Source organism: Colletotrichum siamense (genome assembly GCF_013390195.1).
Source record: "Colletotrichum siamense strain Cg363 chromosome Unknown KSG_Cg363_contig01, whole genome shotgun sequence".
Lineage (NCBI taxonomy): Eukaryota > Fungi > Ascomycota > Sordariomycetes > Glomerellales > Glomerellaceae > Colletotrichum > Colletotrichum siamense.
In genome coordinates, this window is record NW_023501014.1 from 4,177,795 (window position 1) to 4,204,371 (window position 26,577).

A 26,577-nucleotide genomic window follows, 5' to 3' on the forward strand; every position below is an offset into this window, starting at 1 on the left:
AAAGAAAGAGAGAGGTTCAAACGAGACCTTGATCAAGCTCGCCAGGAGATGCAGGAGGCCATTGCTGCTCGTGATAAGGAGTCTCAGGAGGAGCTCATGAGACAACAAGCCCTGGCTGAAAGGAACTTGGAGCGTCTCCGGCGTCAGCAGGAAGAAATCAAAACTACTATGGAGAAGTTGCATAGAGAAAAGTATGAAAAGCTCGAGGCCGACTGGAAGAAAATGGAAGCGAAGAACAACAAGAAGGAGGCTCAGTGGGTTCAGGAGAAAGAGGAGTTGAATGGGAAAATTACATCCCTCTCAACTCGCATGAAGAAGTCCAAGACCCACGGGCAATGCGAGGTTGAAGCTGCCCAGATTCCAGCATGGGATAGAACCACCAGTCTCTCTATACGTGGCCAAGACTGGGCTTTCATAGGTCCATACCTATCGAAGTGGTAAGTCATCTTCAGACCAAGAATTTACAGGCGCTCAATTTCATCTAGGTCAGCAGCAGAGGAGATTTCCAAAGATATCACATCGATCTCTAAAGGCGACGGGTTCAGAATCAAGAAGCTGGTCTTAGGTGACGGGACCGACTCCTACTTCACCCATTATCACACTGGATATATTCTCGCCAGATGCAACTGTTAGTGGACGCACAAACCCCTGAAGCCCTTTCTGACCATTATCTAGATCATGGTCGAGTCCAACAAGGCTACCCAGGGCTTTATGAATTTCTCAACTCCAAGAGGGGAACTGAGTGCCCAAAGTCTCTTTCGCTTGGTCCAGAGGGATCCTACTTCATTGCTACGAGGAAGAAGTCTTCCTTCAAGTGTCACCGTAATGCGGAAATTGATTTCCAGGCAGGTTTTGCCAGTAGAATATGGTGGGGGTTCGAGGGTTCATACGTCATGGAGATGCAAGACACAACAATGGTTATGAATCTCCGAGGCCATTATGGTACTCTGGGAGAGACACTTCTGCAGAAGACCAACGTGAAAATCAAAGTATGTCGTCCGATTTCTTTGGAATGTCTACATTGGTGCTGACAAAAACACAGGAGCTTGCTATGGATATCCATGGCGGCAAGGCGTTCGCTCTCATCATGGAAGATAAGACGGTTAAGTTTGAGACCAGTGGAGAGGACTCCAACTGGGATGTTGCTTTCAAGGAGTATGTGACGGTCAATTTTGGTTTGCGATGGGCCTAATTAGTTGACTTTTGTCGAACTTTATGTCTCTCAATGAGGGCGTCTGTTGACGTCGTTCCTTGTGTTCCTCAACACCCATCACTGGTCATGGTTTACTTATGTCTTGAATCTAATACCGAGTATATATCAAATACTGCATCTATCCCAGATTTTACGATGCTTTTGGTTGTTATATTGGTAATCCATTGGAAAAATTATCACATTCTCGAATTGTCACCGTCTTAGATATTGAATACGTCTCCGAAAGACCGTTTTCTTTGTTCCGTTGGTCGCCAGCTTATTTACATCGGTATGGTACAGATAGAACTATCGGGGATGCATACATTGACTTGGTTCAGGCCTATCTCTTCCCTCAAGGCCGAATTGAGGCGACTTGATACACAAGCCAAAGGCGTCTATCAGCCCCCCTCTACTTGCAAATTTCCGTTGCTCTAGTAGTGTTGTTGACGGGAAACAACAATAGGCTGTCATACTTTCCACCCACGTGGATGAAGTGCATGCCCTTGTTACGACTCACTGGCGTCTCGACCCTCTGCTCATTGACAAAGGCCGGGTTGGAATCCATGTCACCTCCCAACTCGATCAATGAAACGTTCTGGCCGGCCTCGAACGTGCCTCCCGTCGCAGGCACAGGCACGATTGCCGTGCCAAAGCCGATATCAGCCTGTGCGGGAGTGATTGAGGCTGGGGCGATGTTTAAGCTGAGCAGCTCCCCCGCGTGGAATCTGAGAGCGGAGGGCCAAAGAGGGATATCCACGGGCACTATCTCGCCTGGTGACAGAAGCTTCTCCGAAGTGTGTACCAAGAAGGGCTCGAGGTCCGTGGAGAGGTCGGTGTCTAGCTCACGCTGTGATACGCGGAGGAGTCCGGTTGGGCCGATCGTGCTGGAAATCTCGCTGCCGGTGCTGGGAAACGCAGTGCCGCTGGAGGAGAGCTTCTGTACGGAGACGGAAATTTCCATGTCGGTGGCGTCAGGGGAGGACAGCCAGAGACGGAGCTTTGAATAGCCGATCAACTCCATCATCTCAGTTACCTGGAAGTTGAGGGTAATGCCGGATGCAGAGCTGCTATTGTAGCTGAGGATAGTCTCGTTGGATAGAGGGGACTCGGAAAGTGAGTTGTTCGGTTGCAGGTAGAGAGTCTTCGACTCGAGACCCGGAACTGGCCAGTCTGCGACGACGCGATCGAGAGTGTCCTCAGCACCGGGATCCAGAACAGCGAGGCGGATGCGCGGAGTAGACTGCCATCCATTATCTTCGCCTTTGAGGTAGTGGTCAAAGAACTTTTGAAGGTCGGCTACATGTTCCGAGGCATAATAGTCCGTCCATTCTTGCGTATTATGCACTCTGAGCCACTTCTCCTCTGACGAAATGCGTCGGAATCCTTCGAATGAACCATGGGCGTGAAGAAGATTGGTATAGCTGGCCACGATGTACGCTGGGATCTTGATCTTCTCAAGCATTGCAATCTTGTCTTGCTAGTAGGGGGTGATGAGCTCTTCAGAAAGAAGCATGCGAGGGATATCTTCGACAAACTCTTTGCCAGCAAAAGTGGTGAGAATTGACTCCTGGAAACCGGGTGCCGGAATTCCGCCTCTGACGGCAATGTCGCGGTACAAGTCCGTGAGCCCCTCCCATGGAGCAATCGCCGTCAAGTGAGGCGGGTTTTCGGCAGCGATGAACCATTGCGACACCGCTAGCCACGAGTTGCCCGAGAATGCGACCTTGCCCGAGCTCCACGCCTGCTCTGCAGCCCACTCGACGAAGTCATACCCATCCTCGCCTAGCTGGCGACCCCAATATGTGATGTTGCCCTCGGAAGAGTAGGCGCCGCGGTTGTCTGGATTGAGAATCGCGTAGCCCTTGCAGACCCAGTAAGCTGGGTCGGGGCCCTCGAACTTCTGCAACTCGGAGACGGACGACAAGTTCACGCCGGATCGACCCTGGACATCGTCGAGCCACTGGCCGCCAATTTCTTTGCCATAGGGGCTCCACGCGATGATGCTGGGCACGGTAGCATTCGTGGTTGCAGGACGGAAGATGTCGGTGTACACCGTGATACCATCGCGGAGGGTGACGGGGACGTCGCGCTCGAAGAGGATGTCGCAGGGCAGAGTGAGTGCGCCATCGCGACGGATGGTGCCGGCTTTGAGGGTCAGATTGCCCTGCTTGAAGCCAGGGTAGCGCGAGCGGGCTGCATCCAGAGGGAGAGGTCGTCGCTGGGTGATGGGGTAGGAGTCGTTGCCGTAGATTCGGAGGGCTCCTTGGACAATTTCGGCGCCGGTGGTGGTGTTTTGAGAGAGGGAGGATGCTGGAGACAGTGTGACTAGGAGTAAGATGGCTGCGAGCCATGAGGAAAATGAAGAATGATCGTTTGAAAGCCTCATGGTGGGCAAGACAATGCGCGGATGATCCCAAGAACGAAAGAGTGGAAGCTGTGGTAACGGTGTGTTGAAGAAGGAGCGTGAGGTTGGATATGGCCTCGTTTTATAAATTGTCTTCTGAAAGGCTTAATGAGATCCTGTACGGAACCCATCCACATCCAAAACTTTGCCACGGTGACCGTACGAGAGGCCTAATGGGACGTCCGCGGCAAGATCCAAGCCTCCGTCGCATCGTCAATTCAGATTAGTCGCGTCCATTGCCTCGAATTTCTGTCCACCGTGTGATCCTGGGAGCCTCGGTGTATCCGCAAGTCAGCGGGGTGCTTTCGATGAAGAAGCTATGATGTTGTAGGAATTCTAGATGTTGCCCAGGCCCAGTTTGATTCCTGAAGACGTTCGAAGCCGAAGCCGGTGGGACGGACGACCTCCGGTCGTTCAAACTAAGACAAGGAACGTCGTCAGTTGAGTCCACCTCGAGATGCCTTCCATATGTGTGATTGGTTGTGTCGTACGGTCCCTGTCGACATTTAGCCCGTTGCTAGTCAGGGACTACCCTTGCAAAGCACGTATTTGGACTCGGTCCGTTGGTCGGTTGGCCATTGGCTTCTCAAGTTCTGCAAGAAGTCGTTCAAGAGATCGAATGTATTTTCCTCCAAGGAAAATGGCAAGTGTTAATCCCCCTTGAAATGTGACCCTCCCGAAAGCTCCTCTTCAACCAATGCCCGCACGCCGTTCGGGCCAGCAGCACGAGAATACGTCAGTTTCGCCCTCCCCTTTCCGCTCAAAAACTTGACCAACACGCCGGCAACCCGAGCTACCTCGGGAACGTCACTGGACTCGGTAATCTCACCTAACCCATCTTCCTCGACATCTACGATGCGCTCTAGGACCCGCGCGGCTAGCATCCCTTCCAGTTGGCCATCTCGACGTCGGGCACCGCGTAGGATGTGTATTGCGGCTCTCCTTGTGCTTGGATGCCGACATCGCAGAGCAAGTCTGCATAGGGGCATGATGAAGCCGCCACCTAGGACGAAAGACATGTGTTGCCAACGGGACGCTGGGGCGGCATACGTGAGCATCTCGATGAACTCTAGGAGGAAGTAATCCCAGCCAGACTGAGGGCAGGTATCTTCCGGGCCATGGAGGGTCAAATAGAGGTCCAATCGCCGGATATGAAGGAGTGCATGCGAATTCTCGTCATTTGTGGAGATGGAGCTGGCATTGAAGGCTTCTAGCCAATCCTGATACATGCTCTGGCAGGAAGTCCGAGTCGGCATACTTTGGACCTCCCGTGGCTTCTCTTGTTGCTCTACCATGAATAGGCAGAGGTTTTCCAAAATTTCGAGTTGTCTGTTTGCTTCTCTGAGACTGCCGAATACCGGCGGGCATGGTCTTATATGTCTGAAAACAGGCGGCTTGGGTCGTACGTGATGCTCGGTTTGAAGAAGCTGCATAGTTGTCAGAGACGTTACTGCCGAGACGGGATTCTTGGATTGCAAACCTCTCTCATGTAAGAGTCTAGCCGTACAAACACAGATACAAATGGTGCAAAACTCTCAAGATTTGCAAGGGATGAGATGGAGGCTTCAAGCTGCGTCAAGATGCTGATCCCAGAGGAGATCAATTTCATAGCATTACGAGCGTTGCCGCAAAGTGTCTACAAGGAGATCAGCACAAGTCAATTGCACATACTGAGCAAACCATTGTAATAAACTGCTTACCTCAATACATGCGAAGACCACAGCAGACGCAAGTGAGATGGCATTTGCCGACTCCTTTCCGACAACAGGGACGAACAGCTGCTGCAGTGCTGTCTGGTAGTGCCGTAGCGCGTTCGCCGTCCGTTCGGTTGGCGGGGCTTGGCGAGGCACCGGCCATGAGATCGGCCAGTTGTGCATGTCCTCGAGCAGAAGCCCCAGAGCAACAGTCGCGTGAAAGATGGCGTCGTCGGCGTTGGCAAGTTGCAGAACGAGCCGCCCCCAAAACTCGCACTCGAAGCCGCTCGAAAGTGCCGGAGCGCCGATGATCTGGAAGAATCGATACGCTCTACCTTCTCGTTCGTTGAGAGCTAAGGGGTTGAGCGGGCTGGGATTTCGCCGAATTGGCACTTCGTTGTGCTTTGGGACCACAGCGTCCTGCGTGTCGCTGTGAGAGGAACGGTGGCAGTCGAATCCAGCATTGAGACCTGAAATACTTAGGCTGGCACACTTTGTAGTTGGGAGACGGCTTTGGCCCGCTTACAATTTGCACAAGGCAGCTTCTCGTCGCATTTGATCCTTCGTTCTTTTTGGAGACAGAGGTTAGATACTCAGTACCCTGAAATCACGGGAGATGCTCGTTGACTGACTTCTGTAAGCTTGTGAGAACTCAGTGTGACGGAAGGGTCAGAGTGATGAACGAACTTGCACACAGCACACCCATTTCGGGATTTAGGGGCCCAGGCTCTTTTGCGTTGACCGCGCTTGACTTTCGTCATCGCAGTGTCTTTGCTGTGAGGACACGCAGCCCCGTTGCAATAGCTTCATGGATGAAATCCTCAAGTGTCAGCTAACAATCGTGTCTCTGCCAAGTTGCAAAACCTGAGTCTGCCGCGCGTGTCGCCGTATGCGTGTATCAGGTTGTATGGAAGTGTGTGCAGAGGTACGTGTGTAGTTGGCAGCATGTAAATCATCCATTGTCAGTGGGGGGTCCTTCGGCGTGGCCCCCATTCTAAGGTATGATTACACTGTAGCACTGTCCCACCTTCGTAAGCCTACGGTATTAATGCCGACGCTTAGCCACGTAGCCATGAGCCACACAGCACAACCCCCTCCTCACTGAACGGAACACGCAGGTTAAGATAAGGTATTTTAGAAGTAACGGTACGCTTACTTAGTCGTCAAAGCTCCAGAATTGTCTTACTACTAGTTCAAGTGGAAAATCCCTGGATTAAAGAGTGGCAATTGAATCCGCTGTGCTCCGAGTCCGCACATGGATCAAGCCACTGCAGCATCATTTCACAAGGCGAAGAGAGTCGCCGTTTCTTGTCATAAACAACATCCGAACATCATTGAATTACTACCCCAGCACGGAGGACGATTGGCCTGAAGAGGAGCCACGCATTGATCCGTAGCTCATGGAACTCCACGTATCTGACGGTAAGGAAATGATGATGTATGGCTTGGTGCTTGAAGAGGTTGCCCCTGGAGTATTCAAACGCAAGGCGGCCGTTTCCATCGACTACCTGTGTCTTCAGTTGCTCAGACCAAAAGAGCGTGAGGATGATTCACAGGGGCCGGAGGTTCACGGAAGTCTAGGATTTCAGCAGCTCGAGATACAACTAGTCTAACGCCGTCTACAGCGGTCAGGTGTAATCGCGAATGTCTTCCTTTACATCAGACTTACACTACTTCTATCTCTTCTAGTTTTCTTAACGGTAGCGATCAGACCATAACTTGCCATGAACCAACTGCTTCCAGCTCACAGAGATTGTAACAAAAGCCAACTGTTTGGGTTTTCGGTGTCATCATGAACCACGAACACCGGGTAACAGGTTTTCTCGAAATTAGGGTCGCGATTATACCCAAAGAGATCACCTGTGGCCTGCTTAGGCAGCCTCCTTCAGCCTACCTGTAGATGGCCAATTCACTCAACAGCCAGAGTGACATCTAAGGCATTGTGGTATGATGAACAGAACGAAGAGGCAATGTTGTCGACTCCTCGTCAGTCCAATTTCCCCAGAGAATCCAGCAGCTAATGCGAGAGGTCGGGACGGAATACAACAGTTACCACACAAATGGAGTTTCTTGGCATGCTGAATTGAGCATGGAAAAGTGAAGGAGACTTGAGCCGACATCGTGCTGGAAGCGGATGTTCTGGAGACAATAAGGCAACTGATCCCTCAACTCAGAGACACATAGCAGAATCGACCAGATTATGGGGTTCCTGAGCAGGGAAGCATCGGCGGCGCCCCCGTGTGCGGACCGCCAGGAACTAGCAAGACAGAATCGGTTCGTCCGATCGCAGCCCTGACCAGTCGGGTGGTGTTTCGCATTAAGCATCCCGCTCATGTCAAGCCACCTCTGCCGCCCTGACGGAGGTTGTCGACCCCCTTTCGAAAATAAAAGTCTGATACACATTTGCACTCGACAATTAATATGATCGACCAGTTGACCAGCTGACTAGCCGCGTTAACGTAAGGGCTCTGAAAGGATTGCCAAGCTCGGCGTCACCGCAGCGTTGTCGGTAGTCCAAAAATAAGCAGACATGAGTCGCCAACCCCAGATAATCAATTTAGAGTTGCACATTTATATTCCTACTCATGCGCTCTTGACTCTCTATGAAATAAACCCCTGCAATAGGAGGACCATTGTCCATGAACTAGAATGACGTCTCTACTGATTAAACAGATTAACTCAATTCTCTTTCGGGTTCGCTTTTGACGTTTTTTACTTAAGACTAGGTCTGCCGGTGTCGCGATGGCGCATGTCTGTTTTCGTGACAACCACACACGCTCTTTCTAGCTCCATCGTTCATTTCACCAGTTGTTAGCAGCGTCTCCCATGACATCATGGCTAACGCTATTCACTCTTTTGGTTCGGGGAGCGTCCGCTCATTGTTCTTGTGGTTTCTGCTTCATATACTCCTAATCAACGCTTCGCCCACACCCCGCGACACGGTCGTCGTCACCAAGCGAGCAAGAACTCAGTTCCCCACGTTTGCTCAGGACTACGATGGCCGTGTGCAGAAGGGACAGTACTTCAATGATCTGTTCCCCCTCGACGATGCGAAGGCGGCCGAGTACAATGGCGGGGCTTCTGTGGCGAGTCCGTATCAGGACCCGAGCGTGCTGAAACCGAACGGCTGGACTAGATACATCTTTTGGTATCCCTTTGAACAGGACACCGGCGATGTCGAGGCACCGTTCGGCGAGGTGAAGGACCCAGCTTTCGCTAATATGGGCCTTTCGATCGACAAGACGCCCGGCTACGATAACAACCTCGACAATGCATTTGCAGACAAGGATCATCCGGTAGATGAGACGGAAGCGGGCGAGTACTACTACAGACACGACAGAGAGTTCGGTCAAGGCAAGAAGGTGAGGGACGCTTACATGCTTATCTGAGAATCCGCTGTTGACCCTGTTTGCTCAGCCCACGATGGCTTCCTATTCCAATGTGCTTGTTCCGGCCTCTGGTGCCTTCATTTTCGATGAAGACTACAGCCCCAGTTTTAGGAAGAGCGATTGGGGACTGGGTGACGTCCCCGACTTGGACACAATGTCGGATGTCGCCTTCTTCCAGTGGATCGACGCCTGCAAGGCGAAGAACATTCAACCAAACACCCTCAAACTCATCTTCGTATCCCACTGCACCAACCAGAAAACGTACGACATCGTTGTAGAGGCTCTGAAGGCAACCAAGTACAACAAGGTACCCAGCTACGCCGACAAAGCAGTGTTTGGCATGGATACTCCAGAGGGCCAAGCCATCCTTGGAACTGTATGGGGCAGTGCGACGTCTTGGATGCTTATCCAGCACAAGAAGGACCTTGGCTTGAAGAAGATTAAAGAAGTCGCCATCTGGGGCCTTGGAAATGGCTTCGCTTTCGAAGAAGACCCAGAGGGCGAGGTGGCCAACTTGAATATGAGATTTGTCGTCGAGGACGCTTAAGTAGGAATACCAAAGCATGAACACATTTTGCACTTTGTCCGATTGCTAGCATTGTGATTTTATGCAATGGACTGTTGCCTAAACCCTTGGTGGCTCAAGCTCTGCTGACCAAGGCTCTGCTGCTGGTGCTGCTGGTGCTGTTGATAATGTTGCTATTGGTGTTGCTAATGTTGGTGTTGGTGCTACTGACCAAGCCTCTGCTGCTGACCGACCCCTTTATGCTGCCCAGGCCTTACTGTTGACCCAGATCTTATTGTCGTCCCAGACCTTATTGTTGACTGAGACCATATTGCCCGAGGCCTTGCTCATGGCCCATGCCCTGCTGCTGGCCAAGTTCTTGTTGTTGACCGAACGAAGACGGAGTCCTGACGGGATCCCGAGTTCTCCAGTGGTTATGGTCGCATGGGATGGTCCGGCAGACTGTTGTTCGATCATATCGCAAGACGACAGGATGCCAAGACTTTGTACGGTGATAACGACCCAGTCAGCACAAGGTCCGGGCCAGAAGAGCAGGAACGTCCCTCACCGCTTATCTCGGTGCTGCTGAAGCATCGAATTGCCTTTGACCTGCCTGTTACTGTCCTGTACCGTGAAAGCACTGTCTATATCAGCCCTCAGTATCACAGTCGCGTCAGGACTCACTATCCGCAGCAGTTGTGGACAATTCGTGCTTGCTTATTATGTGCATGACTCAAACAGAGCCTCTACCAATCCTTTCGTACATCGGGGCCTGTCCCTCCTCTCGACGAAGCGATGCCCTCCATATCCGCCGAGCGGTCCGCTTAACCGGACCTCACCAAAGATGCTCCCCCCCTCGATCGAACGCGAGCCTCAGGCCCGCGGCGCAAAGATAATTCCAACATGATGCCGAACGCCTGAAAACCGTAATGTCTTTTGATGCCGTACGCTGATCTCCTTCCTGTATGATATCACTACAACGCGATCGCTCCTCGTCGATTCTCCCGGATGTGGAGCATGCCCTGGATGCCGCAGAAGATGAAGAAGCCCTGCGTGAAGTCCCAGAGTCAGTAAATGACCGAAAAAGCATCTTGTTTAATGCAGTGGATGCCGGGACGCGACGTACAATGTAGACAAGGACAGCAACGAAGAGGGTGCCAGCGACAGCGCCGCCGTTCTCAGGGTCATCCCTCCCTCCGACGAGTTCGGGGTGGTTCTTGGCGAACAGAATGCTCAGGATACCGAGGATGACGATACCGAAGACGGAAATGACGGTGCTGCAGTGGTCAAACAGTTAGCCGTCGTGATCCTATCTGGCTGTCCGAAGGGACACACGTACCATTGCCATGCGGCGCCAGCACCAACGACGGGCTTCATGATTGCAGTGTGTTACTGAGAAATGTCCTCCTCGGTTCGGGCTCGATGGGCACGGTGCGGATTTGTCGATAACCTTGATATGCCGGGCGTGATGCGTTACGTTGTCGATGATGAAGCCGATGCGGTCGTCGGTGCTGTTGCTCCTGGCTCGCGAGGCTCCACCTTGGCCGCGGTGACGTCCAATGATCTTGCCTGATTTCCCAGGCGTCGCGGACCAGCATCAGCCACACATCGAGCTCCAGCCACACATCGGGACGGGGCTGGTTTCCTTAGATGGATCCACTCTTCCCGTATCAATCATCGTGAACCCGCCCGGACCTCTGCCCTGCATTTCAATCCGAAATCCATACTGCTTTGCATGTTGCAGGGCTCGGCGCCGAATAGATCTTCATCGCGGGATTCGATCAAACCAGCGGGTTCACAAAAGTCTTGTCACCGCTGATCTCTCTATTCTGGCGCGATTCTGCTCATCAAATACTTCCGGCAAGTGGTCTCAGTTGCTGCGGAGCTTCCCAGGCCTTCGACCGCGTCGGCTCTGTCTGCGAGCCCGCCGTGCTGCCCGGGTCCGCGGGTCGGCCGAAGGTTGCGAGGCTCTCTAACAATGGCGCCATCTCAGGCGAAGCCCGGACACGTCTGATGGCTGCATCACAGAAGAGACCCTCCGGCTCACGCATCTCCCATTGACCAATGGTTTCGACTACGTCGGCACCAAGGCCTGAAACGCTCCTCTTCACGGAGCCGAAGTCAATACGAGCCGGAGTAGCGGATCGCTGCCAGTCTTTGGAGGCTCATGTCCACGGATCAGAAGTCTACGGTGGACAACTACACGACATGTCCCGCGCACCAAACTCGGGCCCGCAGAGCTATCCGAGCTGGAACGGCCGTCCCTCACCTGACGCCAGCGAACGGTGCCGATCTGGGTGCTGGCGCGTCTTGTCAGCGGCCCCAACTGCACGAATGACATGTTCGAAAGACGGTTCGTGGAAAGGAAAGAAGATCGAATGCCAAGGCGCGACCGTCCTGTGCTGGCAGGCTCGACAGCATTGACAGCAGCGCTTCGTAGGGCGAGCGCGTTGCTCTTCTGGGATAAGCCTGCCAGACGACAGCGTCGTCCAAGTGTTCGTCGCTCGGGCATATCGAAACTGCGATCTGACCCAAAAGGGTCGCTGACATGTCTAACGGTGCACAAAAACAGACTTGGTCATACGTTTTTCTCTTGAAACGACTGGCACTCTGCAAAGTCCTCTGCCCACAGAGCTTGCATCTCGAACTCTGCACACGAGCTGCCCAAACGGGAAAGTGACCATTGCGACCCCAGAACGAGCCGCACAACTCGTTCGTTGCGACGGTAGGACGACGTTCTGACGGCGGTGATGGCATACTATCCCCGAGCACTCACCAGATGACGGCCATCACTCGCGCATGATGAAAGAAGCCATGCTCACGTTCAGACTTGGGATGAAGGATTCGCCCCGAGGAGATTGGACATTTCGAGAACACATCTAGTCGAGATTTGACCTCTCCTATTCGCGCAACCGAGAGGTCCAACAGGAGTTGGTTGGAACCTGTGTATGTTTGCCAGAGTGTTTGCCAGCAGGTGAGGATGCTCTGAAACTGAAACATTGCCAGGAGTTGCCCATCTGCAACCACTCTGCCGATCCTCCGTTGGTTGGCACCATTCACTTTTTCTGACCGCAGCTGCCTATGAAGAAAGCCATGTTGGGGGCGAAAGTGTAACTGCATGTTACAAGTGACGACAGAAGCCCGGGCGTCAGGGGTGGGAGCCCTATCAACCGAAGGGAACAGTTGGAGGCGATCTGGAAAAGGTGTCCAGCTGGTCAGCGCTAGCAACGCTGCCAATCGGTTCGGAATGGCAGTCTTTGGTTGCCGACCAACCAGCCAACGGGGCGCGGCAGGGGCCACAGGTTGGGTGAGCCATCGACAATTAGGATGCGACATGCGATATTGGGAAACATTGGCAAGGTGCCACACGTGCCTGCGAATCCGGAGAAACAAAACGAGGGCAGTGCCGTCTTTGTGGGTGACACTGGCACAACGTCAGCTAAAAATGGCTGGATATTAAAGGCGTGTTTGTTGATGGGGTTCAGCCATGATGAATGTTTTGGGTTTGCTGTAGGCGAACTGATGAACAGGTCATGAGAGTCCATGACGACAAGGACGGGACATGACATGACAGCAGTTCCACGCCGCCTACCGACGAACCTCAATCTCGTGTGTGTCCTGGTACTCCTTGCCGTCTTAGATGAGATGTCAGCAAACTTGGGAACAACGGCACCCAGCATGAAGAAGAGACCCGACGACAGTCCGGATATCACCGGCGAGAGTTCCGTTGAACGACTCAAGCGCAGACGCCGACTACAAGGGAACGCCCTGAAACAGTGAAAAAGAAAAAGAAGCCTTTCTCTGGCGAGGAGATCGGAAAAGCGGCGAACGTTTGTGTCCCAGCGTCAACCATGGACCAGATTTACCGCAACCCATCGTCCGTACCACCGTTTCTTCGCTGCTGCCGTGGGTGGCCGGGTTCATGGGTCCCGAGTGCCCCTGTAAGCTGCAAGGAGCCAGATGAATACGGGACCTTGCAGAAAGACGTTGTCATTCAAAACGCGCCATAGGGGGAATTGGTGTGCTGAGAGGAAGATGACAAGACGGATCCGAGCGAGCGAGGCGATGTGCTCGGATGCGTTGGGCCGTTGGTCCTCTTCCGTCAGTTTGTTCACCATGTTTTCGTCAGGACACTCGTGGGTGTTCTTGGGGGCGCTTTTGCTCGTGGCCCTGGGGTCTGGGGGCGGTTGGCCCGGCCGTGAACCAGCTGGGCACTAGGATAACCCGGCACACCAGGCGCACGCAGAGGGGCGCTGTCAACTCTACCCAAGGTAAAGTAAGTCAGGGGGGGTCACCTCAGGGCGCAAGCGGACGGCGGCCCCTAAGGTGACCTAAGGTAGGGCAGCGAGGGTAGCGAGGCCCCGGGATCCCACGGCGGCTCCACTCGTACTCTAATCTCGACTCCCATTCCACGGGTTCCTCGTTGGGCGTCCAACTCACAATCACCACCAACCAACCAGCGCCCTCTATCCATCACACGCCAATGCGGCCACGGCGCCTAAGCGACCAAGCCGACGTTCCTGCCATTGCCTTTTCTTCCGAAGCTGACGTCGACGAACGGGACCTGCGAATCGAGGAAACCTCTGGTAAAGAAGAGGAGAGGCTGGAGAATCAATCACTCCGCATGCAGTCATCATCTGAAGAGGTTGGCAGTCACCACGACAGCCGGTCTGGGCTGTTTGTTTGGTCTACCTTCTTTTTTGACACACAGCAGCGCTGCATGCCGCGGCATCCTGGCGTCTTTCCTGTGTCCCCTCTTGGGCGATTGACTCGCCAGCCTTGTTCTCTTTGGCGGCTATCTGCATGTTCTGGGGCTCTGTGGCTCTGTGGCTCTGGGGGCGCGCATCGCATCTCGTCTGCAGTGCCTACTGCTGCGTGCTGACTCTAAACCCTCCGAGACCTCCCCCATGCTGGCATGTTTCTATGATGCCCACTAGCTTATTTCGATTGGCAGGGACAGGGACAGGTTTCTGCGTAGCGCGGTGCTAAGCCAGGTACGAGAAACAAAGTCAGACACTACCAGCCGTCTATTTGTTTTTGTCAAAGGCACCAACCGACATTCTGCGAATACTGGGGTCTGGTCTAGTGACTGAGGACCAACGAATAACCCTGCCCCATTTACTTCGCCCGTTCCCTTTGGTGAAAGATCTCCAACACAAGTGTGTGTGTGTGTGTGTGTGTGTGTGTGTGTGTGTGTGTGTGTGCTTCCGCTGCGTCTGCCAGATTTAGTTGCGTGTCTGGCAGATTTCGGCGTCTTCTGTGCGTTTCTTCCTCTGGCCGTTGCATCTGGACAGCCCATGGCCCCCGAGGTTGGTCTCTTGGCCTTCCCGCAGCAACAGCAGCAGCAGCATGCAGGTCGACACAGAACCGATCTATCCGTTCCCTTCATTGGGCGTCGAGGCCGTGCCGCAGTAACCTTGCACTTACACCTGCGCCAACGCCAACGGCAGACTCCCCGCCCCCCTTCGAACCTGTCCTTTGCGTGCCCTCCCCTGCCGACCCTTTCTGCCTTCCCTCCCCTCCATCATCTCTTCTCCCGTCGCACAGGATGCACACAAGGGCAACCCCTGGAGACCGGTCAAGATACGTTCCCTTGCGAGAGACAGTGCTTCCTCGCCTGGATGCGCCGACGGCTAGGTGCCGTCCACTTCGCCCTAGGCCCCAGTCGTACACACGATGGATCATGGCATCCGATGTTGTTCTGGCTGCTTCTCTGGCTCCCGTTCCCTTCTTTGATTAGACCTGAGGTGGTGCAGGACAGGCTAGGGTGTCTCTTGACCCTGCCTTTGACATACATATGTGCCAAGGGAGCCTGGGGATATTACACCTTTTGCCAATCCCATCCTCATCACATCTCGCCGTGTGGGCCATATAAGAGTCGCCGCTCAACATCTCGTGCAGATCCCTCTATTAGAGTTCTGTCTTCAACCTCCGCTCCTTCCACACTTTCGACTACTCACTTCCGTTTTCGTCAAGACGTGCCAGCGGTCCCTGCTTCTTAAGAACCACTCAGCCCCTCCCGTTCTGCTCTTTGCTCTCGGTGCTCACCTCACAAGCCCGCCCTTGATCAACACCCATTGTGCATTCCAACCGCATCAGTCTGTTTATCACCACTCAAAGACATCACGAGGTCAAAATGCGCGCTCAGTCTATCGTCTCCGTCATTGCAGCCGCGGCTGTTGGCCACGTTGCCGCTCAAACCACAGGCGTATGCTCTGCGTTGCCCTTTCCTTGCGCATCGATACTGACATTGCTCACAGGAGCTTGGTGATGCCACCGTCGTCAGCAACCCCGCTGGCTATGTTTACGAGGCTGTGCTCCCTGAGCAGCCGTTCTTCAAGGGCTCATTGGAGGGCAACGTGAAGGGCTCGATCGTCGCCATGTCGGCCCCCGACGGAAAGGGCGTCCAGTTCAAGGTCAACTTCTCCAACCTTCCCAAGGAGGGCGGTCCCTTCCGTGAGTTCTTATTCTCCATCTCATCATATCATGTCTAACATATACAGCCTACCACATCCACGTCGACCCCGTCCCCGCGGACGGCAACTGCACCAAGACCCTCGCTCACCAGGACCCCTTTATCCGCGGCGAGGCCACGCCCTGCGACTCTAGCAAGCCCGAGACGTGCCAGACGGGCGACTTGAGCGGCAAGCACGGCGCTGTTGGCGTTGACGGCTACGAAAAGACCTACGTCGACCCGTACCTCTCCATCGTCGAGGGTCCCGGCTCCTTCTTCGGCAACCGCAGCTTCGTCTTCCACTTCGCCAACAAGACCCGCATCAGCTGTGCCAACTTCAAGCTCATCTCCAAGCCGGACAGCGGCAGCACCCCCAGCAACTGCACCTCCTCCGCCGCCGGAACCGGTGTGATGCCGACTCCCACCGCGCAGCCCAGCAACACGGCCACCACGGTCCCGTTCCCCGGCGCTGCCTCGACCAGCGGAGTCTCTGTCTCGCTGGTCGTCGCGGCCTTCGCTGCCGTCATGTTTGCGCTTTAAAGAGGTGGATGAGCGTTTGAATTCTTCCCGCCGACTTTGAAATTCATCGTTGTTCACGGCTAGACGGCGTACATGCTTTTCGGGTATCACAGACACCAGAGCGGATGTCTTTCGGTTCTACACTTTTCTTCTTCACCATTAATGAGCAAGGCCTGATCCAGCGCGGAGTATGGCACAGCACTTTCACACTTCTGTACATACATCCCTTTGGTCGGAGTTTAGATGATACCAGGACTAGATAGGTAGTCCATTGAAAAGCCGATTTTCCAGTCATTAACATAGTTTTGAGTGTCCAACCACAGCGACTAGTGTGAACTCTACCGTCTCAACACGCTTACTCGCGAGAGCGAGTTACGTACTACGTATGCGGTATGCAGGCGTGCACGTCGCTCGGATAAGGTCCCCGCGATAAGCACGGCGCGGCACGGACATGGATCTCTTGTCAGTGGCTGCCGTTCGATCGCAATGTGTCAAGCCAAGGCGTCGGTATCTCCCACTCTATGATGGTGTGCTGGCCCTCGTCGTCGATTGCGCGCACACGTGCGGGCGGGTGGGCAGCGGCGACTCACGCATAGGGCGCGCTGGTGAGCATGAAGGACGACTCGGACGGGTCAAAGTAAGATGCGGCTGCTATCCCAGCCATCTGGGCACATCATCCGCTCGATTACTGACGGCCCCGGTTGGCCGACTGGACGGGATGCACCACGTCAACAGGGACAGTGCCTGGTTTGTGCGCGCTTTTTTTCGTCTTGGGGGCCAGAGATGACAAGTGGTCGATGAAACGGCGAGAGGGGACGATGAGAGCGTTCGGAGGAAGCTTGCTTGCGTTCTCTGTGGTGGTGACGTCGTCGGACGGGGAGGGGCCCCGAGGTAAGACGTCTGCTTTGTGCTGCACAGGCGCGGTTATGAAAGTGATTTTCTTACGGTTGCGAGCTTTTGGCAAATAGCTGCGGGAGGAATGTGGGGGGATGTTTTCTCTGTGGGATATGCAGTTTTGTCTGCCCTCTGCGTCCCCTATGCAGGAGAAAGCAAGTGTGGGACGACATTTCCATCGACAGATGCCAGCGCCGCTGCGCCGGATTCAGGCTAGGCCGGGGGGCCAGCAGTTCACTGGGAAGGAGGAGGCGGGTCGTCTGTATGCTTACTCGCGGGTTGTGTGTCTTGTGTCAAATGTTTCCGTTCGATGCTTGGACCGCTGGCTTGGTTTCATGTGAATGCCGATATTGGATGATATCTCCGGTCGTGCTGCGGGATGAGGACCGGAGATGTGGGGCCGTGTGCGGCGCGGCCAGTCGGCGGTGGTGCGGGTTAGCGTGAGCGTCATCCGCATGTTGGATACGCGCAGTCTGATGTAACGAATGCGATTGGAATGGCCAGCCAGCCCTCGGATTTACGAGTTTCACTGGCAGAATCAAATTTCCTGTAATTTCCGCCTACACATGATCTCTCTGACTTGCACACCGGCCAGACCACCGCTCGCTCCGTGTGCCCCACCCCCTCCGACGGAAAAATCCAAAAATCACCGTTCGGACGCTCTGCCCACCAGCCCAGATTAGCCTTTCAGAGTTCAAATGCCGGCGAACTGACACGCACGAGGAGAACTTCTCCGCTGGGCGCCGATTGCTTGGGTCAAGTCGCGCCCGCCCTGGGCTCGGTGGTTATTCGCCGCATCCAGTAGTTTGGGTACCCGTCGAACGAACACACACCCGGCCCCTTCCCTGCCAGCCCGGCAATCTTGGGCCGAAGTGTATGAGCCGCATCTCCGTGTGTATTTGATTACTCCTCGGAGACCGAGATAGTCTTAATAGGTTTCCGGGTTGGGGCCAGGGTAGGGCGGACATGAGAGTTTTGGTTGATCTTCACCGCATGCGCTGCTTTTTGACCTCCGGCTGGTTAGGCACCGAAGCGCTACTTACTTGATGGGCTAGCTCCCTGCTCTTTGAATCACTGTATCCCTGAGTGGTGAATTTCCAGAGTCATGGGATTTTGGTTACCCCTTAGCCTCTCGCGAGGCGTTGAGTGTCTCGCGTATGACTTAAGCATCGAAGTATACTAACCCAGCCCGGCCCCTTTCCCTTCTCACGGTTCATCTCATCACTGGTATTGTGATTGAGTCTTCGGGCTGAGAATGTAGATCGTCCAGCCGGCGAGGCAGGTCTTCACTGGGACTCTCTCCACTTCTGTCAACCAAGCTATCACGAACTGGTATCTTGGCTCTCATGGCGTTTGACCATCCAAATTCTATCATTCAACTTGCCGCAACCGCCCCGTGAGTGTTCGCCGCCTACGAGATATTCTAGACCGTTACGTGTCGTGGGCAGCTCCAACGTCTCGAAGCCCCTGAACGGAAGTCTATAAGGTAAGTGTGTCAAAATGACAAAGTCGACATCGTAGGCAGGTCGGGGCTGATATCAATTATTGCAGTCATCCAGCTGAGGGGTGAAGGGTCTTTTCGACTGATGTCTGCACCAACCTCGGTGCTTTCCGAAAATGCGGCCGACGTATGATGGGGAATGGTGCTTACTCTGCACAGAGAAAACCACTCGGCCCGTCATTTGGTAGAATGCCTCATCGTCGATGGTGCAGTGTTAGAAGGAGAGGACGACTTGTGTACCACTCTTATATGCACAAACATCTATCCTTTCCCGCAATCAAGACCGTTGGTATGCTAATCCGGCTTTCAAGGGCGGCCTTCATCAAGGATCATGGAATGGCGGTCCCTCGGCTTCGAATACCGTTTGTCACCTTTGCATACGCTGTGAGACGAATAAACCCCCAAGGAAGCAAGCCCTTGATTGTGGCAAAGCGGATGCTCGAAGCGCTGGCCTTTGAAAAGGAGGTCTCTGGAGTCGGATGTCATAGGTCACGCACACCGTACAGGCGGAGACGGGCTGTTGCACTCTTGCCAGCCGCCCAACCGGGACTGTTGTTCCTCTAGGTAATTTGATGGCGGTTGACCTCCCCTTCCATGCCAAGAGCGGCACGCGTGCTTTTGTCATGCGTTGCCAGCGACGTAAGTCCCCTCAGCGGAGTGTGAGGGGTCGTTCTTAAGTGCCCACATCGGTCTGGCCGTTCTTGGATGGGAGTTTCTCGAGAGAGCAACGGCCGCGGCGTCTTTCCTGACGTACCCTAGCAGGCTAAGCGTATTCGTTTCGTACTCTGCGTATATCCACGGCATCTCATGGCTTGTAAACCGAGTGTGGACAGATGTTGTCAGTGTGGAGTTCAAGACGAGCTATGGTATGATTTCGTGCACTCCCTCTTTGCCTTGTTTCCATCATACTCCTCTAGGGCCAACCAGATGCGGATTGTTGAATGAAGAAAGCTCTCTACTATCCCCATACCACGTAAAATGCTTCCCGTCCCTCTTAAGATTGACATCCGCACTCGCTGTAATGCTACGCCGAAGATCAATATGGTGTTCTCACTGAACCATGGTTCTGACCCTGCGGTTCACAACAAACCCCACATCGCTCATGCCGTGTTTTGGTCCAGCCGTATCTTTTCCAATCTAGATTCCGGCGAGTCGTATAACGATCAGAGATGATACTGGCGGTTGGCTCGTCTTGTTGGCTGTCGTCGGTTCTTCAGTCGGCGGAAGACCCTGTACTGTCCCTCCAGCAGGTGCTCAAGAAACACATCTCAAAGTCTTTGAGAAGAACATGGACCACTGCCTTCATTGCCAACTTAAAGTGTTCTACGTAGTTGACTTCCTGAGTTGGATCGTGTCTTGGTCAGACACATTGCAAGGGTCGGGTGTTAGCTGCTGAGCATTACAAAAGTTTCATCAAGTTCGGCAGCGGCGTTGCTCTCCCGCTGGCCCTTGAATCCTGCGGTTTTCATTTCTCTTATGGTCTGCAGGCGTTGCTCGCGTGGGTTGAGATCACGCAACAGTACATCTCGGGTTCAGGGGAAATTGACACCGGGCAGTTGAGCCAGTAAGCCAGAAGGGAAGGCCTTCGCCGGCCCTGAAGCATCTGTTGCCGTGTGAGTGCCGCTGTGCTTGCGACTATTGGCGGAGAAACATGAAAGACGATGCTACCATGGTTCTAGAGCAACGGCGAGGACTGCTGCTTCCGATGTTATGCAGCTTGAACCCACTGAGGCACGGGAGACGTTCAAAGATGCCCTCTCGTGGGTTGCCTGACTGCAAAGAGGAAGTCAAAAAGTTCATTTCTGCTCTTGGTGTCAAGTCTCATTCGTGATCCCAAGTCGCGATAGTCCTGCTGGCACAACCGTGGGTGGCATCTGACATTCACTATATCTGACACCGCGAACGAGGGACGGCGTTCGTTCTCGGGCGCTTCCGAGAGCCACCCGAGGATTGCGAACCCAAGGCAGGTACTGACTTGGATCCTGCCTGTCATTATGCGCCTGTTTCCCTCGTGGAGATCGGAGCACCTTACCGTAGTCTCTGTTCATGCCTGCTCTTCCCGCTCCTGCCGTGCCGTCTAAACCCTGTCACGAGTGGTAAAGGGAAATGCGAGCCGATGTCTTCGTCCTTCCCTGCTGCACGATAAACTGCAGCCAACTGAATTTGATATCTGAGCAAGGCAAGTACGATACGGGTGCTGAGGGAGAACGGCTAGAATAGCGAGCCTGTGATGGAAACGGCCACGATGTGAGTAATAGCAGAGCAGGCCTTCCCGGAGCATACTAGGCAAAGACTCGACTGGCCGCGTCAAGACCTTGAGGCACCTACTTGACTCAACTCCCCCAAAACGTGGGATACGATCCAAGACATTGGGGTATGCAATCGCCGCCAAAGGTCGCAGCGCCAACCAACTGCAAGTCACCTCAACGTCGACGGCATCAACATACCCCAACCCCGCGCTTCCAAGCCCCAATACGCCGACCTATTCACCGCATAATCATCACATTGCAAGGCTTCCTGCAATGCGGCATTGACTGGCCTGGTTCGAACTGCCCAACATGGCCTTGGACGTCGACAACCCCTTCAAAGGTGGACCCCTGCCGCGGTTGACTCGTCTCTGACCTCATTCTAACTTTGTCGTCTAGACTCAAGGGGTGGATGCCCTCGTCTGTCAGACTGACAGCGACAGCAGACTTCCGACCGCTGCCAAGGATTGCTTAATCAACACGGAGGATCCGGCCCACCTATACACCTCCGGCCTTCATTTGAACCGGGCCGTAGCCCGAATTTGCCAGATATTGACCAACGCATCCCCAATGAGTGGTGCAGAGACACAGCAGTGGCCGTTAAGGAGACGAAAAGGCCAATGAGCGGTGGGGTGAAGCCCTTGACTGACGTCGACGTCGGTCAGATCCAGTGACCGCACACCCCCAGGTTGTGTAGCAGGTCATCCGGAACGACGCCAGCTTTCGTGCCGGACCGGGGGCCTTTGAAAACGCCTTCTCTGCGGACGGGTTCCTTGCATGAAGGAAAAAGGACATCCGACGGCCTGGGGATTGGAAGACAAAAGCCCGCGGGTCCATTGCCGAATCTCCCAGGGCGGTCCCGACCTGCAACAGGAAGTTCGGAGCTCGAGGGCCTGAGACCGCAAGGAGGCAACTGCCTTAAAGCGCAAGGGCTGGGTTTCCATGGAGGGGTTTGGTGGCGTCTGGCTCGTGGGTGGATGCCATCGACTGTCCTGATCCGTGCAGCCAGATCGACAGCGGCATCCATCGTCTGAATTTGATTGGGATGCCGCATCACGACGATCTTCTCTGTGCGCAGTCATTCCCGTACGACCGTGTAACTGATCGTTCTTCGGCAAGTGAGTGTGCAGTGCGCAGCGGCGCAGACAAGAAAAGCTGCTGTCATTCATGCTCCAGGATCACGACCAACGAACGGCTCGGAGCAGTTCGGCCAAATTCAGCCAGGATGAGAGACACAACTCGCGCCCACAGGCAGGATATCCTTGTTCGGCAATGCTCGAACGTGTCTGGGCTGTCTGGTTCTGGAAGTTGGGGCTCAGCATTCTCGCCAACACCCATCCGTCGGTTATCTGTCCGGCTGGATTCTGACAGGTCCTTTCCTTAAAGCCACGCCAACGTCGAGTCCAAGTGCTGCACTGCACAAAGCAGCTGGCTGGCTCAGAGTCGAAGCTTGCACGCATGAGCGACGGGTTTTCCTTTGTGTATCGGGAGTGGATTCAATCATGGGGATAAGAAAAATAGCATCATGCCAAGTCCATGTTGCTTCTTGTCAGACCTCGGGAACCTCGGTTGTCTGATGTGTCTGAGTTCCGAAGACGATGGGATGATTCAGATCTTGTTTGATCGACGACGACTTCATGGGACGACAACACCACGCAGACTCGCGGCGGCTCTGCCAGCAGCATCGACCAGGACAACAACTAACAATGCGGGGTTTGTGGAACTGTCCGGCGGCTTTGGACGGTCGTATCTTAGCGCTATCATCGGCTACAGAGGGCATCCCCGTTGCACATCATGCCAGATCGACTCCTGCAAGCCGAGGAGGACACGACACGGCGCAGGCAGGTAGGTGGTGGCGCACCATGGTCGACAATTCTCTCGTCGTCAGATCCAGTTCGTCCCAACTCTCAGATGATGCCACGGCGTCCAGAGCGCTGCGTTCTTTGGATGACTTTCAGGCCGCTGCTGGGGTCGCATGACTTGGCCCTGTTCCTTTAGACGAGCAGCCCGGACCAGGCTGTATCTCACCGCTGTGGATGTGGATAGAGCAAGCATCAACTCTGTATCAAAAATGCCCAAGCGGTATCGCGGGGCTGATTGAAGGTGCGAGCCTATAGTGCAATCAACACTTTGTTGCGCCTCTACAGAAGTGCTCTTCCAAAGGGCTCTTTACGAAAAGTGCAGATACTCTTGATTGGGATGCTCCAACAATAAAGATAGAGTTGTGTTGGCAGACGCCGGCAACGTTGGCTCCATCCCACCATCTGCGCATCCCGCAAGGTACGGCACTTTTTGCAGCGTTGCATGATCGGATGATCTTGCCAACGCTTCGAGTCGAAGCAAGGACCAGGCAGTTCAAGCAGTTACCATGTAGCTGGAAACTGCTCGGCATCCGTGTCGCGGCCCGCTAGGCCTGCAACCGTTGACTGCAACGAGGACGACGAAGTTGATGCATGCATGACAGAAAGCGAGATGAAAGGGTCACTCAAAGCACCAGTCACGAGGCCAAAGCAAAAGGGCAACCGACAGGCGGCTGTCGACCCCAAAGTCCAGGCCTTCAACTCTGCCAGCGCTCTTCGTGCTCTTACCCCTGAACCAGCGTCTAGACACTTTTTTTTTTTTTTTCGGGCGGTTCAGAGGGCGGGGGTCCACGGACTTCCATGCCTTCGACTTCTTGGGGCCACGAACGTGGTGAGGTTGCAACCCGCCGTCGGTAGCCCATCTTTGCTGGACTGGGCATGGGCTAGACGGATTCCTAGGAATAAGAGACGATACTGAGGGCACATATAGGCCCAAGACAAGGCGAATATGCTATCAGACTTTCCAAAAAGAATCATACGCATCGGGCAACACTGGCACTGGCACTGGCGTAGAGTTCGTCGTCAAAGTTTATTTTGCAGACTTCTTATTCAACAGATCCACAGCAGTCAGAAGAGACTTCTTTTCGAAACCAACATCTCCTATCAGGCCCACCTCACCAAAGTACACCTCGGAAGCAAGCCGACGGTCAAGACAGCCTCTTCTCTGCGAAGATCTCTGCAAAAAAAAAATAGACCCTGTGGCAACGATTTAACGTCTGCTATGCGCAATGACAGTCTCAGGGCCATTGCTTTTCGTCCCATGTCAGTGCTTGGACATGCAAGCCAGGATCCGCAAGACTGACAGGTTACAGCAGGGATGGATGCAAAGGTGGTGCGGCGCGACCCTCAACGGCCGCCCATCATTGACCCGACTCGGGAGTCGAGAGAAGACATCACGAGTTGAGACTGCGAGAGCCGCCCAGCAGAAAAGATGCCAACGGCTGCAGCGCCAGTGAGATGAAGAGAGACGGCCACATCCCCGCCCTGTCGCCTGGTGGTTGCATACGTCTCATTCAAAACGGGTATCCACCAATATCGACCTTGCTGAGGTGAATGAGCGGGTGCTCTCTGTGCCTGGATTATCTGCAGCGCAGCGTGCAGTGTCATTTCGCCCTCCGCTCTGTTGTCTGGAGTTGGCCACCCCTCCACGCAACCCTGTCTGCCCAGACCTACCACACCCACCCTTCCACACTTCCTGGCCCCCCGTCGTGATGGGACAGGGGTTTGAGGAAAGGGCCGCTCTCAGGCAAGTTGACGGCGTGTAGCCCCGTGCTTTCCTAGCACACTCCAAGAGCTCGCAAGATGAGCATGGGGTGTAAGATGGGGTGAGATGGAAATGTGACAACGACGAGCCAATCGTCACGCCCGCCGCCTTAGATGAGACGATGGATACCCAGCGCCTGTTATTCGACACTCGCGGTGCCTACGTACGAATGCCTACCTTGCCTAGGGTTGGGTTCACCGGCTGGCTCGCCTTGAGAGGCGTGCGTGCTTCCTGATGTGCAACACAGACGACGGATCGCGCAAGGGGTTCAAGAACGATCGAAGAATGGGTTCTGGTCCCAACCCTTCCGTCATACCTGGCGCTTATCAGGTCTACGTATTGCCCAGACAGAAAATCCGGAGCGGAAGGGGTCGCCAGAGAAGGCCGCACGCTGTTCCGAGCGAGCGCTTCTCAGCATGCGGTTTCAGGCTCTTTGCGGGGGACCGAGAAAGTCGTCTATCCGGATTTGCCTTTCCTCTTTTACCTCATTTCCAGGATCACCACAACAAGATCTGGTACCTGCAGTAGCAGCAGTCTCTTTCACTTTCGTCTGATTGCTTCTCTCTCCCCTCCTTCCCCCACCTCCCTCCTCTTCTTCCCCTTGTCACTCGTTGCCGTGCTGTCTTTTGGGTCGACTACTCTGGCTGAGACCTCACTTCTCTGCTCTCTTCGTCTCTCTCACATTTCGGGACGCAAGACCAAGCCGGGCAACATTCGATTCCTACATGGACTGTAGCAGCAGCAGCAGGTTAGTCTGGTACTGGTTCTCAGGAATCATATCCGGTCGCCTTCGACGAGCCTTGCAACCTCTACCACCCCTTTGAAAATCTCACTTCGGCATCCTCCAATGACCGACGGACTGCTACGAGCCCCTCGCCACCTCTTGAAATATATGCGATTCTTCCTATAAACGAGAGACTCTCCCCAACAACTGCCATCCCAGCTCAGCACGAAGCAGCAACCCAAGGTGCGTGTACTACTTCAGCTTGACTCGGCTAGGGTTTATACACGTCATATCGTCGAATTGAGCTTTACCTCCTTACTTCGCAACGCCAACGATCCGACACAACGAGAGAGAAGCGGTAAAAGGTTGAGCGAATAAAACGACCTCTGTCTGTTTTCTGAGACACAGCTGCCCAGCCCCCACGTCCAGTTGTCAACAAGCGGCCAGGCCATCATTCAATCAGTACGCCGTTGCTTAGCGCGGACACATTCGACTAATAAGCTGAGACTGCCATCTGGTGGCGCTGGAAGGATACAGCCGTCTGCCGCGGTCCATTCGGCTTCGAACACAACTCCTCCAGCTGCGTGCTGTTAGTTAGGCACTCCCTGGATGCAGCTGGGAGCCAAGGTATGGGAATTGCCGTCACTACTCAGCCCTTCTGCAGTAGCCCTATTGCCTATCGTCTCATTGAGGCTCCTGGGCTTTTCACCCTCTTCCGTCATCCTAGTCCCCGTCATCCTAGCCTCCGGGCTCCGCTGGCCGGAGTCTCTCATTTTTCTTCTTCCCGCGTTGAGGTGAACAGAATCCTGACCAAGACCGTTCAGGCTTTAGAGGTCCAGAAAGAGTTGAAGTCTGGGTGGCAGGGGTGATCTGAGAGTCCAGGGCCGGGCCCATGATCATCGGACTCGGAAGGTATTTGTTGACTACCACATCAAGAACACGCGAAGAGATCCCTGACACCTCTGGCGTTGACGGCCAGCCCGATAGATCAGGTACATCTCTCGTCACCACGCCGATTACGCACCCAAAAACTTGGATGCCCAAGTAACGTCGGTCGGTACCTTGGTGGTCCAGACAGGTTCCATGTTCCGAGAGGCAAAAAAAATAAATCAGTTGTTGGCCAGGATCAGCAGCAAGAACGGGTACGTGCCTTTTCATCATTCTTCTTCTCCCCTGCTTGGGATTCGCCTCGCATCTCCCTGCTCAGGTGCTCTCGCTCTTTTCTCTTTTTGGGGTTGATGTCAGTCAACCTCTCGACGCCGTATACCGGACCGAACACGCTCTTAGGGTTGTATCAAAAAAATCTCATTGTACCTTTTACTTCGCAGCTGGCATCTTCCGGGCCCCTTGCTCGACCACCTCGCCCTACTCCTACCACGTACACGACCGCCTCGTGTATAAGACTTTGAGCCCAACGACTCGAATACATAC

General features: G+C 54.2%; 5 protein-coding genes across 5 annotated transcripts; 2 read left to right on the plus strand and 3 right to left on the minus strand.

The window, feature by feature from the left end:
* Nucleotides 1-1,601: 1,601 nt before the first annotated feature.
* On the minus strand, nt 1,602-3,578 carry CGCS363_v001062 (putative serine esterase; the record flags this gene model as incomplete). Its single annotated transcript, XM_036632911.1, has 2 exons — nt 1,602-2,669; nt 2,724-3,578. The coding sequence occupies 2 exons, from the start codon at nt 3,576-3,578 to the stop codon at nt 1,602-1,604; spliced, it is 1,923 nt and encodes a 640-aa protein (XP_036502709.1).
* Nucleotides 3,579-4,246: 668 nt separating this feature from the next.
* On the minus strand, nt 4,247-5,845 carry CGCS363_v001063 (uncharacterized protein; the record flags this gene model as incomplete). Its single annotated transcript, XM_036632912.1, has 4 exons — nt 4,247-5,023; nt 5,077-5,232; nt 5,297-5,720; nt 5,817-5,845. The coding sequence occupies 4 exons, from the start codon at nt 5,843-5,845 to the stop codon at nt 4,247-4,249; spliced, it is 1,386 nt and encodes a 461-aa protein (XP_036502708.1).
* Nucleotides 5,846-8,124: 2,279 nt separating this feature from the next.
* On the plus strand, nt 8,125-9,226 carry CGCS363_v001064 (uncharacterized protein; the record flags this gene model as incomplete). Its single annotated transcript, XM_036632913.1, has 2 exons — nt 8,125-8,652; nt 8,708-9,226. 2 exons carry the CDS (start codon nt 8,125-8,127, stop codon nt 9,224-9,226), a joined length of 1,047 nt encoding a protein of 348 aa, XP_036502714.1.
* Nucleotides 9,227-10,158: 932 nt separating this feature from the next.
* CGCS363_v001065 (Uncharacterized protein) lies at nt 10,159-10,561 on the minus strand (the record flags this gene model as incomplete). The annotated part of the gene is made up of 3 exons (XM_036632914.1): nt 10,159-10,233; nt 10,311-10,461; nt 10,524-10,561. 3 exons carry the CDS (start codon nt 10,559-10,561, stop codon nt 10,159-10,161), a joined length of 264 nt encoding a protein of 87 aa, XP_036501563.1.
* A 4,759-nt stretch (nt 10,562-15,320) lies between these two features.
* On the plus strand, nt 15,321-16,178 carry CGCS363_v001066 (Cell surface Cu-only superoxide dismutase; the record flags this gene model as incomplete). Its single annotated transcript, XM_036632915.1, has 3 exons — nt 15,321-15,392; nt 15,445-15,640; nt 15,688-16,178. 3 exons carry the CDS (start codon nt 15,321-15,323, stop codon nt 16,176-16,178), a joined length of 759 nt encoding a protein of 252 aa, XP_036502713.1.
* Between the last annotated feature and the right edge of the window lie 10,399 nt (nt 16,179-26,577).